The 18,343-nt window shown below is 44.2% G+C and overlaps 1 protein-coding gene across 1 annotated transcript in view; it reads left to right on the top strand.

Annotated features, from left to right (window-relative positions):
- Positions 1–1,594: 1,594 nt before the first annotated feature.
- CCBE1 (collagen and calcium binding EGF domains 1) overlaps positions 1,595–18,343 on the top strand; it is a 181,626-nt gene continuing 164,877 nt past the window's right edge. Inside the window, exons 1-2 of the mRNA XM_008163369.4 lie at positions 1,595–3,441; positions 3,594–3,674. Coding sequence (XP_008161591.2) covers positions 3,311–3,441; positions 3,594–3,674 — 212 coding nt within the window. The 5' untranslated portion in view covers positions 1,595–3,310. The remainder of the gene's footprint in view (positions 3,442–3,593; positions 3,675–18,343) is intronic.

The raw sequence follows: 18,343 nt of genomic DNA, 5'->3' as shown, positions 1-18,343 counted from the left end.
CTTTATTAATGTGCGGTTGATTAACCTTGTTTATGAAATACTCAAACTACTTGCGAAATCCAAGAAAAAACATGAATTTGTATGATATTTAATCGATATTATCATTTGTAAAAACACATAGGGCAACAATGTTTGTATTCCTGCATAAACAACATCAAGAAAATTGTTAATATGCACCACGATTATGCTGAATTCCTCATCTCCTTTTGAGACTGCTCCAAAAGTTCATACGCAGCTTTATCAACTTTATACATACTTGAGTTGTGCAAGTCGAAACAAAACAAAGTTTGCCTCGATGCAAGGACAAGCATCCCTCACACCAAAAAGCACTTTATGCCTATTTATTGTATTAAAAAAAACAAACAAAAACCTCTAGATTATTCCTGCCTGGGGCAATCGGAGCACTTCAGTGTTTTCTTAACCAATGGCACACTTAACACTTTTAAAAATGTAACCCTTGTGCTCCTAATGGGCTTGGCTGCATGTCCATTTAAAAATGAGACAAAGCAAAGAGATCAAACAACATCTTTTATGTGTTAGCTGGTAATAAAATTACTAATTGGAAAAACAAAAAGGCCTGTGTTTGGATATTATCTAAACTTACTTAAACTTGTTTAGTTTTATATATCATGGTGATAACTAAAATCTTGCTCATACTGTATTTTTTAGGCCCTGATCTTGCAAAGATGTAATATACATGCTTAACTTCATATGTAAGTAAGTTTCCTTAAAGCCAATGGGACTACTCACATGTCAAATGAAGCAACGGGGCCTTTGCCAGAACGGGGCCTTTGTTGCTAGTTTTTACTAAAGATAAACAATATTGTTGATACCACAAAAATTCTTAAAACAATAACCGTAGCATAGGTACTGAATTACAGTGCCTACATATTACAAAAGTTACAGTAATGATTTACAAAAATCTATACATCCCACTTAGCCTATCTTTATAGAAAAAAATAAATAAATCTGAGACTTTCCCAAGGTGTGAAATTTGGAACTTATCTGAAGTGTGGTGTTATGATTAGAGGGGATGTGGCAAAGTCCTCCCATTTGTGTCCATCTCTTTAAATTAAAAAAAAAATCAAAATTTAGGCGGAGAATTTTACTTCTTGTGAAAAATGCTGGATTAGCATCACTAGAAAATAGTTCTTTTGTTACTCCACAGGTAGACAGAGTATGGGGTGTAGTAGTGCGAGCTTCTCTTCCTTTCAAACTCTGTTATTGGATACTATCCACCTTGGGGAGGGGAAGGGAAGGAACATTATATGGAGACAGGTGCTTACAAAGCCCTGAGATCCAAGCACCAGTTCCTGTCTTTTGTTCCCTGTTATCTCAGAATGTAAGTGAGGCTGAATGAGAAGTTTAGGGCTTACCCCTGCCAGGAACACCCCTAATACTCATTGACTTCAGTGCGGTAGGACTGGGCTCTGTCTCTGCCTACTCCTTATTTTGTACATAAGGAACTAGAATGGAAGAAACACTTAAAACTCCCAATAAGGACCATATATGCTTTAGTGAGATACAGAAGCAGGTTATTATAATTGTGAGATGGGACCATCAAGTACTCCCAAAACATAAAAGCACACATTGCGAAAAGCAGTTTTGCTAGTGTACATAATAGAACAAAACTGTTTACTCCTGAGGTTATTATAGCAAAGCAGAGTCTGGTTGGCAGTTCAGGGGAAACTTCTGAAAGGCCCTAAAATTAAGTTGTTCCAGTTTGCCTTAGTGGTATTGGACAATTTATTCACAGGATGGCCTTATTCATCGTAGTGAGGTCAGCAGGGTTAGTGGTGGGAGTAAAGGGGTCACAATCTGGTCTTTAAACTCTGTTCCTCAGTTTCTCCAGCTGTAAAATGGGGTTATAATGCTACTTCTGTAAATTGTTTCTAGCACTACAGGTGAAAGGACTGTAGCTGTAAGCACTAGCTTTTGCCCACAAGCTTTTCATTGTTGTAGTCAGGACCCCTACTATCAAAGCCCATTTAATGTTTCTCAGCTCTCCTCCCAATTTGCAAAGATAGGTTCATTTGGGGGGGGTTGTTCCTCTGTGGTATTTGCTCCCAAAGGGTTTTTAACTATAAAAACAGGATGACATGGTGCAGAGGGCCCCAGCTGATGCATTATTTTATCAGTTGATCTCCCTTGTGTGAATGGTGTGGAAGGGGTAACTCTGCACAAGGGTAAACAACGCTTGTAGCGGAGATCCTGTGGCTATGTTGTCCTTGTGAGAGAGAAATGTAAGATAAGGCTGGATCTGGAAGGCAGCCATGTGCCGACACTCAGCCTCCCATCGTTCCTACCGCCTAGGGCAGCTTTAGATTGTTGGGTTTTTCTGTCCGAGTCTTTCGGTTTCTTGGACCGTTCGGGTTTTTTTTTTCATCAAAGTCGCTCTCGCCCCCGCCCTCCCCCTCTTCCCCACGTGTTTCGTTCTCTTCCTCCGGCGGTAGGATCGCTGGGCAGAACAGAGAACAGGGCTAAGTCTGGATCGCGAGTCATTAAAAACGGACAACGACAAGGGCGATTTCCCCGCGTGTAACACAGGAGCGTAAGAACGGCGTCTCCAGCAGCACTGGGAGATCCCTACGCTAGGAAACTGACTTTCTTCCCCCCCCCCCATCTAGACCCCCCATAAATACACCCCACCCTCCCCGACAGCCACTCAACTACAGAGCGGCTTGCCTCCGCACTAGCCTGCGGACAGGGCACAGGCTCCAGGGAACTTCTCTCCCGCGTCCAGTCCCACCTCTTGCTGAAGCGCCTAGCTACTCCTGCCTGCCTCCTCCGCAACATCTGGTTACCCCCGCGTCTGCCTGACCCCCAAGCCCCCCTAGTTATCCCTGCCGGCCCCCTCCGCAACACCTGGCTACCCCAGCGTCTGCCTCATCCCCGAGCCCCCCTACCTACGCCTGCCTGCCCCCTCCGTAACATCTGGCTACTGCAGCGTCTGCCTGGTTCCCGAGCTCCCCTAGCTACTTCGCCTGCCGCCTCTGCAACATCTAGACACCGCCAGCCTTTGCCTCGTCCCCTAGCTGCCCCTGCCTGCTCCCTCTGCAACATCTGGCTCCCACTATCCTCACTGCCCGTGCTTCTGGCTAGGACTCCCAGCCCCCGGGTACCGCTGCCTGCTCCCTGTGGAACATCTGGCTGCCGCGGCCGCTCCTCTCCAGGCCGCCCCCGCGCTAACATCTGGCCACTGCTGTGCCGCCGCAGGGGGCCGCTCTCCTCCTCGGCAGGCGGGGTAGGCAAGGGCTGCGGCGCTGCTCTCCGAGGAGGCCGAGGGAGCCGCGGAAGCAGAGGCCGCCCGATGGTGCTGCAGGGCGGCCCAGGAGGGGCTGGGCGGCGTCGGCTGCTGCCCCGGAGCCTGGCTGCCCTGCTCCTGCTCCTGGCTCTGGGGCACACCTGGACCTACCGGGAGGAGCCCGAGGAGCGCGACAGGTGGGTCCCCTGCTTCGCCCCGCCGGGGCCGGCTCCCAGCCCGCGCCGCGTGAGCCCCGGGCTGCACCTGGCAGCCCCAGTCCGGGGCGCCCCCGCCCGGCCCCCCTCGGGCTCTGGCTAAAGCCGCCTCTTCTCTCCGGCTTCTCCCGCAGGGAGGTTTGTTCCGAGAACAAGATCGCCACCAGCCGGTACCCGTGCCTGAAACCCAGCGGCGAGCTGGCCACCTGCTTCAGGTGAGCGAGGCGGGGCCGGGGCCGCGGGCGTGTGTGTGTGTTACCCTGACTGCCCCCTTCTCTCTCTCTGTGTGTGTGTGTTACCGGGACTTCCCCCTTCTGTGTGTGTGTGTGTGTGTGTGTTACCGGCAAGTGGGACTGCTGCCTCCGTGTGTGTTTGTTACCGGGATTGCCCCTTTCTGTGTGTGTGTGTGTGTTACCGGGATTGCCCCTTTCTGTGTGTGTGTGTGCTACCAGCACGTGGGACTGCCGCCTCCGTGTGTGTGTGTGTGTGTGTTACCGGGACTGCTGCCTCCTTCTCCTCTGTGTGCCGTTACCAACACGGCATGTGTGTGTGCTACCAGCACGTGGGACTGCCGCCTCCGTGTGTGTGTGTGTGTGTGTGTTACCGGGACTGCTGCCTCCTTCTCCTCTGTGTGCCGTTACCAGCACGGCATGTGTGTGTATTACCAGCACGTGGGACTGCCACCTCCGTGTGTGTGTGTTACCGGGACTGCCCTTGTGTGTGTGTGTGTTACCGGGATTGCCTCCTTCTGTGTGTGTGTGTGTGTATGGTACCAGCATGTGGGATTGCCACCTCCTGAGTGTGTGACACCGTGCCTTGTATGGTATGGTCACTGTGTTATGAGAGTGTGTGTACTTGTTACCAGAATGAGACTGCCGCCTCCTTTGTTTGTGGGGAAGTGCATTGTGTTGTGATAGCTGGTGTGTGCTTGTTGGTATGAGAATATAAGACCATCTTCTTGTGTGTGTGACACTTGTGTGTTGTATTCTGTAGTTACTGTGTTGTGAGAGTGTGTGCTTGTTACACAGTGTGACTGCTGCCTCTAGTAGGCGTGTATGACTCTTGTGTGGCAGGGGGTTGTGTTGTGATAGTGTGTGCTTGTCTTTGTGTGTTGTGATTGGTGTATTATGGCACTTGTGTGGTTGTTGTATTGTCGTAGTGTCGTCATCAAACACACACAGTCTCCCGAGGACTGTTGTCCAGGCAGAGTGGCCACAGTTGCTGGTGTGGCACCAGATATTGTGTAGTGAAGTTCCCAGACTTGGCTCAGTCCTATGAGTGGGTCCCTGTCTGTATGAGAATGCCTGACAGTCTCTCCATGTGTGTTATGATGGATGTGGTGTTATGGCACTTGCGTGACTGTTGTGATCAGCGAGTGTGTGGTGACAGTGAGAGTGTGTATTTTGTGTGTGTGTGTAAGAGTGTGTATTTGGAGTTTGTAGGCTATGGGGCGCTGATAGTAGTACACATGTAAACATTCATGACAGTCCTATCGAGAAGATGAATAGCTGGTTTAACGGTTGCATGTTGTTTATAAAAGTTGTATCTAAAGTCAGCCAGAAAGAAATGTTTAACGTTTGATTGGCTCTGTCATGTTCCCTTGCAAAGTCTTTCAGCAGCTGTCTGCTTAGCGCTTAGACTCAGGGAAGTCGCTCTGTAGAGTGAATGGGAGGCTGTGGTGACGTTGAATTAGGGTCTGTAACAGGTAACCCCCTCTGTACTAGCAACATTTGCTAAATTATAGCCGCTCTCCCTCCACAGAAAGGTACAGCATGGGAAGTAGCAGTACAGGCTTCCAATCACATTGTTCTGGTAGGATTTGTCTTAATCTTAACCTTGAGTGAACAACCTACAGGCGTGAGGGGATAATTCAATCCCTGGGTCCATTTCATAGTTGACCTCTCTGCTGTGACTACCAACAAAGGAACCAATAGTGACAAACATTTTTTTTTAGATAGATACTTGTCTATTATGAACCCACTGAAAACACCATCATATTATTATGGCTTTCGATCATTGCTGGTTTTCATCTGTGCCAGGCTATAGCATATGTCTTAGAAGTGAATGGTTTCATATTCCACAGGAGTGCAATTCAAGGGAATGATATTGATCTGTGAAACCCTGCATGATTTGCATAACCGACACGTCCTCTTGCCATGCACTAACTAGGGCTACATTTAAAATTAGCCAACATGCCCTAGTTAGCAGCCCCTAGATTTGAATGTTTGGGGCGTGCTGGCCAGATGTTCTCAGTGGAGTGGTCTTGGACTGTGGAACTCACTTTCCCTGTTGATCTGAAAGAGCCTGAGTTTAACCTTTGGGGTATGGTTCATAAATCCATCTATTTACTCAGGACCTTTGCCTGAGATAAGTTGATGGAAAGGATGTTATGTCTTTAAGGATGGCCTTCCCGTAGTTATTGATCAGAGATACTGTCACTGAGTTTCCACTTTTTATTATATGTTTGTAAATTTGAGGAATGTCCTTTTTATATCCAGTTGTCTGCAAGAAATTGTCAAAACTAGAATTGTTTCTAACTTCTATAAATGTATCCAGAGCCTTTGACAAAGACATAACCAGCAAGCAAATGAATATCTAATTACCAATGTTCTCTGAGTAATTAGTCTCTCTCAGACAAGATGTTTAGCCTATGAGAGGCACTTCCCTCTACACAGCCACTTCCAGAAGTAACTGCATTGGTGTGTGTGTGCTAAGTGATCTGCTATTACATATAGGGAGCATGCGATATGGTGAAAGCACTTTAGTGCTAGTGAAAGGCATTAAAGAAATCCATAAATGATAGAAGACAAAGGGGAGTTTTTAAAAACCTCTTTTGGTGCCAGATTGTTTTTCTTTTCACAATGCCTTTTATTTAGTATAAATATAGGTGGTTTGAAAATGTAGCTTTGCAGTGCACATAGGTTCTGCCTCCACTCTAACTGTAAATGGGGAATTGTCACTAGTGGATGTGTTTCCAGTGGGATCCCTCAGGGAACGGTTTTGGCCTTACGCTGTTTAACATTTTTATCAGTGACCTGGAAGAAAACTATCACTGATAAAGTTTGCAGATGCCACAAAAATTGGGGGAGTGATAAATAATGAAGAAGATAGACTACTGATTGAGAGAGATTTGGATTAATAGGTGAACTGGGAGCAAGCAACATAGGCGCCGACTCAGTGGGTGGTCTGGGGCTGGAGCACCCACGGGGAAAAAATGGTGGGTGCTGAGCACCCACCGGCAACCCCCTTATCAGCTCAGCCCCACCCCCCACCCGTGCCTCCCGCCCGTCGGCGGGCCCCACAGATCAGCACCTGCTGCCTGCCGCAATCAGCTGTTTCATGGCAGGCAGGAGGCTCTGGGCGGGAGTGGGGAGGAGCGAGAACACAGCGTGCTATGGGGAGGGGGTAGAACTAGGTGGGGGCGGGGCCTTGGGGGAAGGAGTGGAATGGGGGTGGGGCTTAGGGCAGAGCCAGGGATGCCCCCCCCCCCCCCGGCACTTTGAAAAGTCGGTGCCTGTGGCAAGCAAACAATGTGTGTTTGAATATGGATAAATGTAAATGTGTACATCTAGGAACAAAGAATGTAGGTCATATTTATAGGATGGGGGATTCTATGCTGGGAAGCAGTGACTGAAAAAGATTTGGGGGTTGTGATGGATAATCAACTGATCATAAGTTCCCCGTGTGAAGCTGTGGCTAGAAGAGCCTATAGATCCTGGGATGCATAAACAAGGGGATCTTGAGTAGGAGCAAAGAGGTTTGATACTGATGTGACCACTGCTGGAATACTGTGCCCAGTTCTGGTGCTCACAATTCAAGAAGGATGTTTATTTGGAGAGCGTTTAGAGAAGGAGAATGACTACAGGATTAGAAAACGTGCCTTATAGTGACGGACTCAAAGACCTCAATCTATTTAGCTTAATACACAGAAGATTAAGGGATGACTTGATTATAGTTGATAAATATCTACATGGGAACAAATATTTAATAATGGGCTCTTCAATTTAGCAGAGAAAGGTTTAACATGATCCAGTGGCTGGAAGTTGAAACTAAACAATTGCAGACTGGAAATAAAGTGTAAATATTTAATAGTGAGAGTAATTAACCATTGGAATAATTTACCAGGGGCTGTGATGGATTCTCCATCACTGACCATTTTAAAATCAAGATTGGATGTTTTTCTAAAAGATCTGCTCTAGGAATTATTTTGGGGAAGTTCTTCAGCCTGTGTTATGCAGAAGGTCAGACTAGATGACACAATGGTCCCTTCCGGCCTTGGAACTGATGAATCTATGAACCCATAACTACATCTGGGGTTACAGAATATACCAATGTAGATGACCAGCCAAAGGGAAGTCACGGTCCAGTCACTGCTGTCCCCAGAAAGCATTAGTATGTCATCACACACTCTAGAAAGGGTTGGATGGTGCCATGACTCAGTCCTTTTTTCTTCACTGGTCCCTGCCCCAACCCATTGCTGAATCTCCTGTCTTCCTTCCTCCCATCCCCATGGCTTTGCCTTTTAAAGGTACAATAGAGCCCATTATTGCATACAATTCCTTAACACACAATACCCCAAAACATTTTACAGAAAGATGGTAATAAGCAGAGAAGAAAAGGAAGGCTGCTGAATGGGATTTAAAGTGTCAGTGGTTCAGAGGCAGAGTTTTCAGATAGATGAGACAGCCTTATTGAGAGAGCAACCCCTGACTGTGGAGAGTTTGAAGATTGAAGGAGCAGAATGAGCAGTGTGAGGTCCATTTACTGAGGTGTGTTTGCCCTCGCTGAAGGTAGAATCATAGAAGATTAGGGTTGGAAGAGACCTCAGGAGGTCATCTAGTCCAACCCCCTGCTCAAAGCAAGACCAATCCCAACTAAATCATCCCAGCCAGGGCTTTGTCAATCCGGGCCTTAAAAACCTCTAAGGATGGAGAGTCCACCACCTCCCTAGGTAACCCATTCCAGTGCTTCAGCACCCTCCTAGTGAAATAGGTTTTCCTAATATCCAACCTAGATCTCCCCCACTGCAACTTGAGACCATTGCTCCTTGTTCAGTCATCTACCGCCTCTGAGAACAGCCTAGCTCCATCCCCTTTGGACCCCCCCCTTCAGGTAGTTGAAGGCTGCTATCAAATCCCCCTTCTCTTCTTTTCTGCAGACTAAATAAGCCCAATTCCCTCAGCCTCTCCTCGTAAGTCATGTTCCCCAGTCTCCTAATCATTTTTGTTGCCCTCTGCTGGACTCTCTCCAATTTGTCCACATCCTTTCTGTAGTGGGGGGCCCAAAACTGGATGCAATACTCCAGATGTGACCTCACCAGTGCCGAATAGAGGGGAATAATCACTTCCCTTGATCTGATGGCAATGCTTCTACTAATGAAGCCAAATATGTTGTTAGCCTTTTTGGCAACAAGGACACACTGTTGACTCATATCCAGCTTCTCCACTGGAATCCCCAGGTCCTTTTCTGCAGAACTGCCGCTTAGCCAGTTGGTCCCCAGCCTTTAGCAGTGAATGGGATTCTTCCTTCCTAAGTGCAGGACTCCGCACTTGTCCTAGTTGAACCTCATCAGATTTCTTTTGTCCCAATCCTCCAATTTGTCTAGGAATCCTCCGATTTGTAAAATTCTCCCACACTCGAGGGGTCCCAAATGCGGCAATAGCAATGTCGTTCTGCTCTGTGTGTAGTGGGGCAAGACTTTGCCTGGATATCAGCAGCGTCACAGTCCATGTCTGTAGTAATAGTATTGCCTACCCCAAGCTTTAAAAAATTGCAATGAATCAAGCTGAAAAGGTAATGAGATTGCCTTTAAAATCAGGAGGTTTTATTTTAAAGTAACTTTTGGGTTGTTTTTGCTTGCCTTCCAGTTTCTGAGTCTTTAGGGCTCACTTGGGTCATGTTTTCAAGCTTTTGTCCACTACATGAGTATTTTCACTGTTTTCTGTAAGGAAATGCCATTTTGAAAAAAATTAAAATTTTTCATAACATTGCACTGATTTTGACAACATTTTGTTTAGAAACAAAATCGAAAAAAATTCATTTAAAAATGTCTCGTTTGACATTTTTGGAATGAAAAGGTTTGATTTTTTTTGTTTTGAAATGTATTTGATATTAAATTAAAAAAATAGAAAGGGTTGAAATTGAAATGAAAATTTTTTAATTTATCAAATTAAAATGAATTTATTTTCAGAATTTTATTGTGTGGAAATATTTGAAATTTGGACATTTCATCCTGATGTGGGAAGAATTTTGTTTTTCAAACTTTCAATGTTTTTCACAGGCTGGAAAAAGCTCTAGCTAGGATGTCCTTTTGTTTGTTTTTGTTTTTTTAATTAATGCTGTAATTCCCATGTAATCACTTGTCTCCGGGAGCTGGGGCTCTAAGTAAATTACCTAATGTTGTTAGAATTTGCAACACTGTAGCAGTGGAAGTGGTGTACAGTCATCTCTTGCCAACCTTCAGGATTGTGAGGGGAAGAAGAGCCTAGGGTGACCAGATGTCCCGATTTTATAGGGACAGTCCCGATATTTGAGGCTTTTTCTTATATAGAAGCCTATTACCCCCCACCTTCTGTCCTGATTTTTCACACTTGCTGTCTGGTCACCCTAGAAGAGCCCCTCATCGCAACCTCTCCCATTTACTCCCATTCCGGTGTAGCATTTGGCCCTAGGCAATGAGCATAAGTCTGAATAGCTGGTTAGCGTCCCCATTTCTGGGCTCTGCTTTTCCATTTAGAGAACATCTGTCCTGTGCTGCATCACCACACTCATCCTACCTTGCAGAGGAGGCTGTCATCCCTATCAGACTTTACCACTGATCAGTAATAGCAAGTGGTACCAATGTGGTGCATGCTTTGACCCCTAACTTGAGATGGAGAAGCAAGAGGCGTCACTATGGTAGTAGCTTATGCTACCAGCCAATCCGCGAGGCTACCCTCAGAAGAATTTAAAATACATGAATATTCTCGAGTTAATGCTAATGTGTTTCCTTTGTAGTGCACTGGCAGGATACACCTACTAATACTGAGCAAGCCAATGGAGGCTTGAGTTAAGGTGTGGCTTGATTGTGAGCTTATGACTAAAGATGAGCCAAAATCAGGGCCAAGCCAAGGAGAATATTTTGATATTATTCACTTGTGATTGTAGTGACCTTGTACAGGACTAGATGTATTTTTTTTCTTCTACTATGTGTAGAGTTTGGCCCTTTGGCTTAGTTTGATTTGTATTTATTTTTAGATGGTGCTTTTATTTATTTCCATAAGAGAATAGAGGAACAGATTTGAATAGCAGTTGATGCTTCAGCATGGCCAGTATTTTTAAGCCTGACTTTTATTTTTTTTAACAATAAATAAAGTAGCATGTACCAATAATAAGCTTTCGTATCCATACACAATAAGTTCTGGCCATTGCTAAGCATATAATACGATACAGGGCTTGATCTTGCGTTTCTCAGCCACCCAGAGCTCCACCTGAAATCAATGAGAATCTGAGCAGCACAAGGAAGGCAAGACTGGCCCTTAATTATTATAATGTCTCCACCCTCTCAGATACTTGCATTTGGCATATTTAATCTGCTAAACCCCTTTAAACCCCTAATAATTTTATTGGTATGCCAAATTAGAACGGTATTAGCAAAGTTCCTTCACTGCTTCAGGGTACATGTGTGTTACTTGGCTTGTATTTGATAAGTCATTCACTTTGTACATCTTGGTTTAGCCCTAGCAGTAGACCTGACCACCCAGTAAACTTTTTTCACCACTTATAGGTATTTTTGTGGATAGTTTGCTTTGCTCATTTTCATGTCATACAGTGGTGACCTATATTATTCTCGTGCTCAGTAGCAATCTGGTACATGATTGAATGGAGTTTATCACTGTGACCTGTGGTGACCAACTGTATGTTCCTCTAAGAAACAATGTTAAATGGTTTCAGAGTAGCAGCCGTGTTAGTCTGTATCCGCAAAAAGAACAGGAGTACTTGTGGCACCTTAGAGACTAACAAATTTATTAGAGTATAAGCTTTCGTAGACTACAGCCCACTTCTTCGGATGTTAAATGGGACACCCTGCACCCAATTTATCGTAAGATAGAATAGCTCTGTTCCCATGAGAATGTGGCAGTGGTTAGGATTATAGTTCTGTAAATATAGTTATTTCCAAGTTAAGGAGGCTTAGCCTGTAATTTAATGTAATGCCACAGTCATACCAGAGAACATCGGAGGGCAATTTAGGAAACGTATGAATACTTGTTGGAGTTGTCCTCTTTTTTGAAAACAAACAACACCTAACCTCACAATCAAGTAAGTCCTGCATAGTATTTTCAAGTGAGAGACAATTATTATATGATGTTTGTAGTAAGATGAGGCCCTGAAACATAAACTCTTGTGTCAGAGGCCCAGTCTGAGGCCTAAAGCCTGAACCAAAGTACTTCCAGGCATTGCTAAGCAAAAGCTGGGCTGTGAGCCAGAGGCAGGCCCCACTCACAGAAGTTGGCGAGAAGAGGGCTGCTAGAAGCAGGTGCATCCCACATAAGTGCTAATAAGAGGAACTTGTGCCAAGATGGTATTAGGACCCTCCACAGAGATAACAAGGAACAGGCAGGTGCATCTTAAAGACAGGGTCAAAAGGACAGCATGATGGATAGATCTATCTGTTTGAAACAACATGATCAAAGGAGGAGTCAAGGGGCTGTACCTCAATACGTCAGTAGGGATGAGTAATCTGTCCTGTAACTGTATAAAAGTAGGTCCCGGAGTGTGCATCTTTGTCCAGCCTAGGGGGCAGTGGAGTGTCCCGCCACTGACTGAGCTGTGTCCATTGCCAGGGGGCACAAATTCGTAGTATGTCTTGTAGAGTCTATGGGAAACTATTACTGTGCTTCGTTTGACAATAAACCTGGCTCGGGTTCCTTCGTACCTTACTAGAGTCTGTGGTCTTTGGGGGTTCTCTCGGGGTCTGCTGTGTCAGCTATCTGCGCAGAGCCGGGGCAGCACACAGAGGGAACACGCACGCAGCCGACTGTTATCATCATCGAACAAGAGCAGAGCACCACACCGGTAGCTACTGACAACAATGTTTAAATTCTATGATACAATGGAGATTGGTTTATAATAGATCTATTCCAGAATGATAATCTAGAGCAGTGATTCTCAAACTTTAGCAACCCGAGGACCCCCATTTTGATTTAAGATTTTTCGCGGACCCCCAAGCTCCCTGCTCAGCCTCAGGTCCCGCCTCTACTCCATCCCTTCCCCCAAGGCCCCACCTCCGCTCCACCTCTGTCCCTCCTCTTCCCCGCCTCTTTCCATCCCCTCCCCCAAGTGTGCTCCGTCCCTGCTCCTCCTCCTCCCTCCCAGTGCCTCCTGCACGCCGCTGAACAGCTGTTTCCCAGCGTGCAGGAGGCAGTGGGAGGGAGGGGGAGGAGTTGATCAGCGGGGCCCGTGGACCCCCTGGAGTACCCTCGCGGACCCCCGTTTGAGAAACCCTGATCTAGAGGTTTAGTAGAGATATTTGCTAATAAAAAAAATGTTTACCAAACATTACAGTTATGTAGTAATTTAAACTATAGGAATAAAAGAACAGTCCAGTACAAAGCAACAGAGGGTCCTGTGGCACCTTTGAGACTAACAGAAGTATTGGGAGCATAAGCTTTCATGGGTAAGAACCTCACTTCTTCAGATGCAAGTAATGGAAATCTCCAGAGGCAGGTATAAATCAGTGTGGAGATAACGAGGTTAGTTCAATCAGGGAGGGTGAGGTGCTCTGCTAGCAGTTGAGGTGTGAACACCAAGGGAGGAGAAACTGCTAATACACTTCAGCAACAGATGGGGAAAATGAGAGAATTTTTATGTCCCAAAGTCATGGAAACCACCAGATGCAGTAGATACTTATTTCACATCCAACCTTGTGTGCTTGAGCATCTGCTAAAGGGTGCTGAGTGCCCTCCAGTTTCTGTACTTTAATGGGAGAGGAGGGTATTAGGTATCTCGGAGGACTGGGCCTTTTATATCGCTATAGCAAATTTTAGCTCAAACTGCTCACTAAACTTTCATGACTGAATTTACAAAACATCCATGTTAGAACATGCTGTGTTCTTCCTTACTAATGTGTGCTGATATTGGTGCACATGCATCCATGCAATAAAGAGAGAGTACATCTATCGACTGGTTGGAATAAGGACTGGCCGTTTGAATTCCTGGATTCTGTGTTTGACCAGTCCTCCCACTCTTGCAGTCAATGAGAAGTTTGCCATTGACTCAGATGGGACCAGAATCATGCCTGAAACTACTGTTAGTCCTGGTTTACCCATCTGTAAAATGTGCACAATGTACCTGCCTCATGGGGTGTAATGATGAGGCCTAACTAATTAAAGTTTGTAAAATGCTTTGCAGTCCTTGGGAGGAAAGTGCTCTAGATGTGTTAATCATTATCATGGATAAATTGTCTCCTGAGAGATTGGTGGTACAATTGAGTGAAGCATGATGCTGGGCTAAAAGTAGGTGCTAAATAATAATTATAGTCTTGTTTAAAATATGGGTAATATATATGAAGAGAGTGATGATTTCAAAAGTTATCAGGTTCCTAAGTACTAACAATATCCATCAGATTAGCCAGTCTTTCCCTAGAATAAATCCATGCAGACTTTTGAAACCAGATATAATGATTGTACAACTATGGAATATTGTCCCTTTTCTTATCTCATAATTGTCTGGCAGCTAAAAATATCTGTAGTCAGTATAGTATTGCAGGTGTTGAATTCTGCCATGAAAAGGATACTCTAAACTTTATAACAAAAAGATAATTCAAACACAAGGCAGGAATACATGTATGCCTATAAGCTAGCTAATTGTGATGCTAACTGAAGATCACATTCAAAAAAAAGTCATCTTTTTATTCTATTGAATGCTGTTGTTGCTAGCAAAGTCCAATTTTATAGACTGTATCATTTTACACATTCTTAAAGGATAAAAGTTATTGCAAGTAAGTTAGAACTGAACTGCTCCACAAAGGGCAGTACTTTCACTGATATGCCCCCTGAGACCATGTTCAGTTCTTAGTTCCCAGAGTCCCTGAAGAGCATGTTGCATTACTTCCCAGTTAATTTGACTACATTGATTTTTTTGAAGTTTTCAGCCAGAGAAAGCAAAGGTGATATTTTATCTCAAGACTCTTTTTTGCTTTCCAGACACCATTTCCATTGCCTTTCTAATCCAAAACTCTGCTGTCATCACTTTCAGCAGAATCAACATAACCCTGATTCTCGTTACAATATTAAATTGTAAATGACATTTATCCAGTTAGGGCAAAAGAATACATAAGCCCCAGTTATCTTGGAGGATAATGTACTGCATGTTGGAAGTTTGCTGAGAATTCACGAGGATGAGATGTTCTTGGTTATATTTTACTTGTGGGTTTTTTTGTTTTAGAAAAGTAAACAGCTACAACATCTGTAACAATGCTTTTGCCAAGATTGTTTGTTTCCATAAACTAATAGATTTTATTTCACATACTTTAAAGTGCAATGGGCTGCTAGCTCTTTGGGACAGTGCTGGTACCTCTGTGCCTAGCACATTGTGAGTGTGACTATAAATGAATGCTGAATATTATTGAGTCATCATTTTGAAAATGTGAATTTCAGAACTAGATACGTCAATGCATCTGTCATGCATAATAGCCTACTATATAACCTTAGGCCTCTAGGCACAATAACAAAAACATGGGACCATATCCCGAGATGTGCTGAGACCCACTGACGTGGATGGGAGTTGCAGATACTCAGCATCTTTAGCATTTGGCCCATAGACTTGCTATTTTCAGCATCTGACTTTTAGTAATTCAGATTAAAATCAGTAGCACAATGCGCTTTCTCAAGCACTAATAACTATAATCGTGGTCATGCTGAATGCTGAAGTGCTTCTAATAGCTACATCTCTTTCGTCTATCTTTGCTTTTTAATTGTTCTTACTCAGAACTTAGTGCTTGTGAATATGGATAATTTATAGGAAAATGTAGCATGTTATTTTTTCACAAAACAGGTAAACCCCGGCAGTGGAATAAACTTCCCCATGCCACCTAATCATTTATCCTCACAACTATTTTGAAGTAGCACCCCAGTAACAAATGTTTTGTGCCCATTCAGTCCTTGGCTTGACATCTTTGCTGAGACTACCAAGGGAACTGATTGGTGTCAACTGTTGTAGTGAATTATGAAGTGGACCTCTGTCAATAGGAACAAAACCAACACCATGCACACATCTTATGTAGGTACCTGAATTGGTCATGATGACTTTCCACCATTACTGATTGGAAACACATTTGAGCTAGTGACAGAGGCCTTGTTTAAACACTTAAGTTGTACTGCTTTAACTGGACTGGTATAGTTAAAGTGGTACAACCCTCCCTTATTGTGGATGCAGTTATACCAGTATAAAGGTGCTTCTACTTGTTCAGGAAAGGGAATGAGCTATGCTAGAATAAGACATCTTTACACGGGCATAACTGTGCCCACATTAGTGGTTGTACTGGTATAAATGTGTCAGTAAAAGAATCACACCCCTACCCAACATATGCTCGTACAAAAACTGTGTGTAGACCAGGCCTAAAATTACCATTGACAACTAGCAATACAGTCTTCCAGTATTTTATTTCTTTTTTTAATTAAAAATGTGTCCCATACCAAGGTCACAGGCTCATTTTTATAAGGCACAATACAATCGGTATGCTGTCACCATGTAGTTTAACTGGGAATGTTTATGAAAATCAGTGTTTGCAGTCTCAGAATACTATAGTATGTGACATTTATGTATGATCTCTTGCAAGTCTGAGGTTTATATAGTTTTGGATGATATACTTGCTGCTTACAAGATGCAATACCGAGGGTTAGGCTATATCTGTGTGCCTTCGCTAATATATCCCCCCCACCCTTTATCGTAGCATCCGAGAAACACAGTCTTTTATGTACGTATCCTCACAACACTCCTGAGAGGATAGGAAGTACTGTTATCCATATCTTTTATAGATGGGAGATTGAGGCATAGAGAGGCTAAGTGACTTGCCCAAGGTCACATAGGAAGTATATGATTGAGCAGGGACTTGGACCTTGGTCTTCTGAGTCTTAGGCTAGATCTACACTACGGGGAGAGGGGTGTCAACCTAAGATACGCAACTTCAGCTACGTGAATAGCGTAGCTGAAGTTGCGTACTTTAGGTCGACTTACCTGGCTATGAGGACGGCGGCGAGTCGACCGCTGCCGCGCCGCCGTCGACTCCACTTCTGCCTCTTGCCGTGGTGGATTTCCGGAGTCGACGGCAGAGCCAACGGGGATCGATTTTATTGCGTCTTCACTAGACGCGATAAGTCAATCCCCAATAGATCGATTGCTACCTGCCGATCCGGCGGGTAGTGAAGACGTGCCCTTAGGCTAGTGCCCTAAATACTGGACAATCCTTCCTCAAAACTGGACAATCCTTTGATTACTTTTGATCCATCTCAAAGGTAATCAAAGATGGATACAGATGATAGCTTGGATAATACTCCAAAAGTTATTTTCTGCACAAAAACCAGAACCTTCCCAAATCTTCTCTGAAACACTTAGCTATTGTGGTTGTTGGCAATATACAAAAACTTAAGACATAGAGAAAAGCACTTTCACACGTGGTAACATTTATACATATTTTCCAAATTTGTTACACAGAAAAGGGGGCGAGTTTCTTCAGGAACTGTTGGTAAAAGATCATCTTATGGATCTGAGGTTGCCTGCCTGGCAAACCCATTAAGACCACAAATGGTGTCAAAATGTGTACTCTGCTGCCGAAGAGCAAAGGATTACTACGCTCTCTGTGAAGTCTAGTCCAGGTTGGATGACAGCCCTCTGGGCTAAGCTCAGTTGGAATCTCACACAGACGTCTAAATCACGCAATACACAATGCAAGTGCTCTCACTTTCCTAAGGAGTGTGACAGGAGGAGCCTCGCAAAGGGCTTTTTTCTCTTGGAGCAATGGATGTATCTGCTGCTCCACAGTGTGCCAGTGACATGCCAGTGAAATTAGCACTCCCCTTAGGAACAAGAGTGTAACCAGTTCTGTGCAGCTCTACAAATCACCTCCCAACTCAGCACCATGTACTCCACCAGCTTTCCGAATGCAGCCCCCTGCCGCCAACCTTTCAATTTGCTAATGATTGTTTATCCTTTATTAATAACCTCCCGTCTACCGCAAATGTGAATGCATCATAATGGTTTGCAGTATGGAGGCTAAGGGCGGGTTTTTCAAAAGAGCCATTTGTTAGTCTCTAAGGTGCCACAAGTACTTCTGTTCTTTTTTCTGGAAATGAGGTGCTTAATTCCCATTGAAATTCCCAACCCGAAACCATTATTACCCTTAGCAATGATGTTTTGTTAAGATAACTGAAGAGAGACGCCTCAAAGTCCCATAAATACATGTTTTTAATAGCTCCAGAGTAACAGCAAAAATCAGTGCCTATTTGGATTTACTTGTATATAAGCTCCTATTTATACTTCCCCCTCAATATAGTCAGTTCACTGTGAAATGGGCCAATATAATTATGATCTTCCTGTGAGTTGATGTAATTATTGTCAATAATGTATTGAGGCAGGAGTTACTACAAAGGATGAGGTCTGGCAAATAGCTATTTGTGTAGACAGGAGGTTCTTGATGGTCACATCAAAGGAGTTCTCAGAATTTTAAAATTGGCAAGCCACGAACTATCTGATAAGTGCCCTCCTTGGTGGTTTGATCAGTAATGAAACCCAGGTGCACCGCGTCATGGTTTTGATCTACAGACTATAGGGTTAAATATGAACTGACTTTTGGGGCATGTCGTCTAGCACAAAGATTCCAGACCAACAAAATAGTAGCCTAAGGGCC

Source organism: Chrysemys picta, chromosome 6 (genome assembly GCF_011386835.1).
Source record: "Chrysemys picta bellii isolate R12L10 chromosome 6, ASM1138683v2, whole genome shotgun sequence".
NCBI lineage: Eukaryota > Metazoa > Chordata > Testudines > Emydidae > Chrysemys > Chrysemys picta.
This window is presented reverse-complemented; position numbering and strand designations above follow the sequence as displayed.